This window comes from Lathyrus oleraceus, chromosome 6 (assembly GCF_024323335.1).
Source record: "Lathyrus oleraceus cultivar Zhongwan6 chromosome 6, CAAS_Psat_ZW6_1.0, whole genome shotgun sequence".
Classification (NCBI taxonomy): Eukaryota; Viridiplantae; Streptophyta; class Magnoliopsida; order Fabales; family Fabaceae; genus Lathyrus; species Lathyrus oleraceus.
In genome coordinates, this window is record NC_066584.1 from 516,336,369 (window position 1) to 516,342,405 (window position 6,037).

The window sequence follows — 6,037 nt, forward strand, 5'->3', positions numbered from 1 at the left end:
AAAGAAAAAATAAAAATTAATTTTAATTTAAAATAAGGATGTTTTATAATATATATGAATTAAAAAAAATAAAAAATTGAGGAGTGACCGTGACCTTCCCACATCCCCCTCAGTTCCGCCCCTGCTTCTTAAATATATCTTCTATTCTTAATCTTATCTGATTTCGTTATTTTTACATGGAGTCATCTTTTGATCGCAATATACAACATAAAAAAACATGTCAACCTTTAAAAATATTGCATCGGGTCTTTAATATAAAAAAATTACTTTTTAGATTTATTAAAGTTGTAATTACTTAATTATACTAATTGTAGAGTAGTTTACAAAATTTCTTCTTTCTATTTAAATTATGATTAAAATTTGACCTATGCCACGTAATGAAGAAGATGTGAAATTTTTAAAAAAGTTTAATTTCAAATTTTAACTAATTTAAAAATCCTAGCATGCATGAAACTTGATACGCGAGAATCTGAGACAGGCCCCACAGCAAGCTAGCGCGGCATCACTGCGCGGTCATCGAACATATCTCAGCCGCCACATCCCTATTTTGTTTGAATATTCAATTTCTATCCACTATTCATCTTCTTCTTCTTCTGTTTCTCATCTAGGGTTTCTATTCCATTTCCATGGCCACCGCAATTCGAACTCCCTTCTTCTCTCCCACCACCACCACACGCTCTCCCTCTTCACAAAACCAACCTCTCCTCCGCCTCCATTTCCCTCATTCCTCTAAACCCAAATTCTCCATTTCCTGCTCCTCTCAGTCTCAGTCTCAATCTCAATCTCAACCCCAATCCCAACCAGAACCCCTTCGCCAACGTCCTCCTTACATCCCCAACCACATCCCTGACTCTTCCTATGTTCGCATCTTCGACACCACTCTCCGCGACGGCGAACAGTCCCCCGGAGCCTCCATGACTTCCAAGGAAAAACTCGACATTGCTCGCCAGCTTGCGAAGCTTGGTGTAGATATCATTGAGGCTGGATTTCCCGCTGCCTCTAAAGACGACTTCGAAGCCGTTAAAATGATTGCCACTGAAGTCGGAAACGCTGTCGACGAAAACGGTTATGTCCCTGTCATTTGTGGTCTCTCCAGATGTAATGAGAAGGATATTCAAAGGGCTTGGGATGCAGTTAAACATGCTAAGAGACCAAGGGTTCACACTTTCATTGCTACTAGCTCCATTCATATGGAGTATAAACTCAGAATGACCAGAGAACAGGTCATTGAAAAAGCACGCAGTATGGTTGCATTCGCCCGTAGTTTAGGCTGCCAAGACGTTGAGTTCAGTCCCGAAGATGCTGGAAGGTATTCATTCGTTCATGGATATCTTCAAGTTTTAACACTATCACTCATTGCTTATTATATCTATTGTTCTGTTTTTGTATGATTCTAGATCGGATAGAGAGTTTCTGTATCAAATTCTTGGAGAAGTTATTAAGGCAGGGGCTACTACACTCAACATACCTGACACTGTTGGAATAACTATGCCGAGTGAATTCGGGAAACTGATTGCTGATATAAAAGCTAATACACCCGGAGTTGAGAATGTTATTATTTCCACTCACTGTCAGAATGATCTTGGACTTTCTACTGCTAACACCATTGAGGTGGGTGTTCCTGTCTTTTTTAGTCTTCATCTGTACTTTGCATTTGTAGCTGGATTCTGAATTTGCATGCTCTTGATCGTCGCTGCTTTCAGGGTGCTCGGGCCGGTGCTAGGCAGCTGGAAGTCACCATTAATGGGATTGGTGAAAGGGCTGGAAATGCCTCCTTGGAAGAGGTGAGGGTTAATCTTCTGTTTATTTCGTTGGCTTGTTTGTACGATGAAACTCATTTTTTATTTTGCTTTCTTTCAAGGTTGTGATGGCCCTGAAATGCGGAGGACATATCTTCAACAATCTCCACACTGGAATCAATACAAGGCACATTTATATGACAAGCAAAATGGTTTTGTATCTGCAGTTATCTTTCTGTTGTTTCTTATCCCCCTTTAAAGACACTTGTTGATTGTTTGTTTCGTGTTTATCGTTTCCTATAGGTTGAAGAGTACTCTGGTTTGCAGTTACAACCACACAAGGCTCTTGTGGGAGCTAATGCTTTTGCTCATGAAAGTGGCATACATCAGGTTGCTTATCATGATAACTACATATATCTCAGTATACTTTAGATTATAGGATAAACCTTGCATCTTAGATTTGTATGATTTTGAAGTTTATAGAAACCATACTTCACCTGAAATTTGTTTTCTCTAGCAACTGTCTGAAGCTTTTCCTTCAGCACATATATATGTTACTTCAAAGGTTACATGTCTTAGCATTTTGGCACTAGGTTCCACCCTTGTGAACTAGTGATCCTGATTGTATATGTGAAAACATCCTATCTGATTTCATGTGTAATGTTTGACGACACTGATAGAAACTGGTACCGGGAATATATTTACTGAATAAGAATAGAGATTTATTGAATATTCTCTAGAGAAAATATCTCAAACAGAGACAGAATACAAATACACAGGATTACAGAATTGAAATGTCACACAGTTAACAACACAAATGTGTTTCCTATCAAGGATTTCGAGAGCCTTGGGTCTCGACCTTTCCAATTATCCACCAAAATATTTTTAGATACCCCTCTAAATTGTGATTTCCTTATTTTATATTCACATCATCCATAACTGCCTCATAACTGCTACTAATTATTTCAAAAACCAGAATCTGTTAATGAAATTAAATAACTGCCTATAACTAACAGACACTTAACACTCTTCAAATCCAAATAAATTTTCTTTGTATGCGGCATTATAATCCTGGTTCAAAATTAAATAACGTATACCATGGATTTCTTAATCCATTGGATGATCTGAAACTTTATCCCATTGTTATCCCATAGGATGGAATGCTTAAACACAAAGGTACATACGAAATCATATCACCGGAGGATATTGGACTTGAAAGAACCAATGAAGCTGGTATTGTATTGGGGAAACTTAGGTATGTTATTTGTTTTATTTATGGAACACTTATATCTGCATGGATCTTAAACATGCTATATTGGGGAAACTTAGGTATGTTGCTGTAATGTTTGCAATTACCATGACACAGTGAACCAAGTTGAAATGATTAAATTTAATTTAATTAAACCAATTTTACCATGACTTAAATTTTAGAGAGACATGGTAGTAAAAGCCTATGGGGTTGCTTCTGTAAATGCATAACCAACACCGGTCACCGTCTTAACATTGGATGGTTGTTTAGCTTTTCTGCAATGAATAGTGCAATTGATTTGACTGTTGTTTTACTTTGTCCTCCAAACAAAATCTCGTGCTCCTAATGATGCAGCGGACGCCATGCTATGAGGAAGCGACTTGAAGAGGTATCCATACATTTTTATTGTAGCTAAAGGTCTTTTGAATGGTTTCTTCAGTTTTATGAGTTACTCTGTTGTTTCAGCTTGGATACGAACTTAAAGACGACCAAGTTGAGAGTTTGTTTTGGCGTTTCAAAGCTGTGGCTGAGCAAAAGAAGGTATACAAGAAATGGTGATTTTATCCTGTTTCATTTCATTGTTTCAGTCAGCAAATTGGGTTTAATTGTCTTTTGATAAGTGGTATATTTTATATCAAGCAATTAAAATGACCAGTAATAAATGAAACCAGTAGTGACTACTCTCTCTTTTTCTGTACAAAGTCGAGGAGTAAGAACAAAATACTGAGTTCCGTATCTGTTGGATATGTTCTGATAACTTGCTTTTGTTTTGTATATCAGAGGATTACTGATGCTGATCTCAGAGCATTGGTATCGGATGAAGTTTTTCAGGCAGAGCCTATCTGGAAGCTTGCTGATATACAGGTAAGTTGAAATGTTCTTTGAAATTTGATACAATGAAAGGAAACTATGGCACAGCTGTGGGAGTTATGGCTAAGTGATTATATGGTCATTGTTTCGAGTCAAGGAATTAGTCTCTTGCAAAGTAAGACTGATTACAATAGCCCCACATTGGGTCGGCCTCTTCCCTGGACCTTGCCATGACCAGAACTTTGTAGCTCAAAGTTTTCCTTTTATGAAATTTGATATAACTGCTGTGACAATCATATAACAAATATAAGCTAATTGTTGGTTGAGATATTAGAAGAAATATGGCATATAAATAAGTAAGGGGGATAAGAGGGAGAGGTGAACTAGTCATTCTGAGTGGATAAACCCTCAAAGTTGTGCTGGTGTAGTGTCGTTATCAAGGGATTTTTCCCTATATTTTTTAACAAGAGACCGGGTTCATATCACTAATCAATATCTATCCAGTTCAGGTGACTTGTGGAACTCTTGGTCTCTCAACAGCAACAGTTAAACTTGTTGGTGATGACGGTAGCACGCACGTTGCTTGTTCTGTTGGTACTGGGCCTGTGGATTCAGCGTACAAAGCTGTTGATCTGATTGTGAAGGTTTGAAGCCTTATATATTCATGGTTGCTATTAACTTATTAATTCCTTTTGGTTTTGATAGCATAATCAGTATGTATAAGTATTTTTCTTGCCCATATAAGTACTGCTTCCTTATTGCAAACTAATGGTATCTGAACCTAAAAAAATGAACATTGTTTAAAGGCCATTTTTAAATGTTAGGTTGAAAATCATTGTCAATCTAGCGCTTTTCTTTAGCATAACTTGGAACTGGTCAATCTAGCGCTTTTCTTTAGCATAACTTGGAACTGGGATTGTGAAGTCATTGCCTGAAATTGGGAAGTTCTCTTGGTGCTACAGTTTATCCTTTTCTATTTGAAATTAAAGTTTCTTGGACTGAGTATTCTATAGGATATGTTATCATTATCTGAAGTCATGCAATTGAAGAAGAAATTTTAGAAGTTGTTTTCTAATTCTGGTTATATCTGATTTATTTTTATATTTAATCAGATTGTTAGTAATATTTTCAATTTTATTACCATTAGTTTCTCTCTTTTCCTTCCCTGATTTAGACTGTAAAAAATCTCATATGTTTCATGATTGCTTTGATATCCACATTTAAATGAATTATGCTGATATTGTTGGCACTATTACTATTAATATGATGGAGGAACCTTCTATCCTTAACTTATGTGCAGGAACCAGCAACTCTTCTTGAATACTCCATGGTCGCAGTCACTGAAGGCATTGATGCAATTGCGACTACCCGAGTTTTAATTCGGGGGGAAAGCAATCATGCATCTACTCACACGTTAACTGGAGAAAGTGTTCAGCGAACTTTTAGGTATGGAGAATTCTGAAGTGGATTACTGCAATGTATCTTGTTATTTCCAACTAACATTCCATGCACACAATGTTTTTTATTTTTATAGTGGGACTGGAGCAGGAATGGATGTTGTTGTTTCAAGTGTCAAGGCCTATATTGCTGCAATAAACAAGATGCTGAGCTTCAAGGAAACACCATCTGCTGAAAAAATCCCAGTCAATGCATCAAATGTTTCATAATTTGTGGTATTGCTTTCGTAATGAATGTAATGTAATGTAATAGTGTTTGGTTTACTTTTTAGAAGCTCTAAGACTTAGCTTCACATCAATGTGGTTTGTTGAAGTAATATGAGTCAATGTGATGCAGTCCCAAACACATACTAAATTATGTACTTTAGTGATATGCCGATTGATGGAGTGTTTTGTTTTGGAAAATGATTGTTGGCACGACAGCCAACGAGCACGAGTGTAAACGAACTAATAATAATCATCATCAGATGAATTGCTTTCCTATTTTCACTCGTGTTGTTGGTAAATTAGTTGTGATATACTAAATTATGTGCTTTTGTTAAGCGGAGTTTACAAGGTACAATGGCATGACTCACGTGGAATGTCCTTCTCCCTCACATTGAATGCCATAACTAAGTTTGTTTGATGAGTCAAATTTTGTTGGGTCAATGCATGAGCTAAAAAATTTGTTGTCCCATGAAAATGTTAAAATTTTTACTTAGCGGTGGAAATATAGTAGAAGTGCTTCTACACTGAAACAGGTTTCACCTCCGACTTAAATTTAAAATCACATTTGATAGTCT

At 36.7% G+C, this 6,037-nt stretch overlaps 1 protein-coding gene across 1 annotated transcript; it reads left to right on the forward strand.

The window, feature by feature from the left end:
• Positions 1 to 431: 431 nt before the first annotated feature.
• On the forward strand, positions 432 to 5,744 carry LOC127098515 (2-isopropylmalate synthase 1, chloroplastic). The gene is made up of 12 exons (XM_051037126.1): positions 432 to 1,309; positions 1,398 to 1,611; positions 1,704 to 1,784; positions 1,862 to 1,951; positions 2,043 to 2,129; positions 2,894 to 2,994; positions 3,343 to 3,376; positions 3,454 to 3,528; positions 3,769 to 3,852; positions 4,308 to 4,442; positions 5,099 to 5,244; positions 5,333 to 5,744. Exons 1-12 carry the CDS (start codon positions 627 to 629, stop codon positions 5,463 to 5,465), a joined length of 1,863 nt encoding a protein of 620 aa, XP_050893083.1. The 5' UTR covers positions 432 to 626; the 3' UTR covers positions 5,466 to 5,744.
• Positions 5,745 to 6,037: the final 293 nt, after the last annotated feature.

Excerpts from the sequence above, each read along its gene's own strand:
- LOC127098515 (XM_051037126.1), top strand. The coding sequence starts at position 627 with ATGGCCACCGCAATTCGAACTCCCTTCTTCTCTCCCACCACCACCACA. Across the intron at positions 3,853-4,307 it reads GGAAGCTTGCTGATATACAG|GTGACTTGTGGAACTCTTGG; the intron begins GTAAGTTGAAAT and ends TATCCAGTTCAG. Across the intron at positions 4,443-5,098 it reads CTGTTGATCTGATTGTGAAG|GAACCAGCAACTCTTCTTGA; the intron begins GTTTGAAGCCTT and ends ACTTATGTGCAG.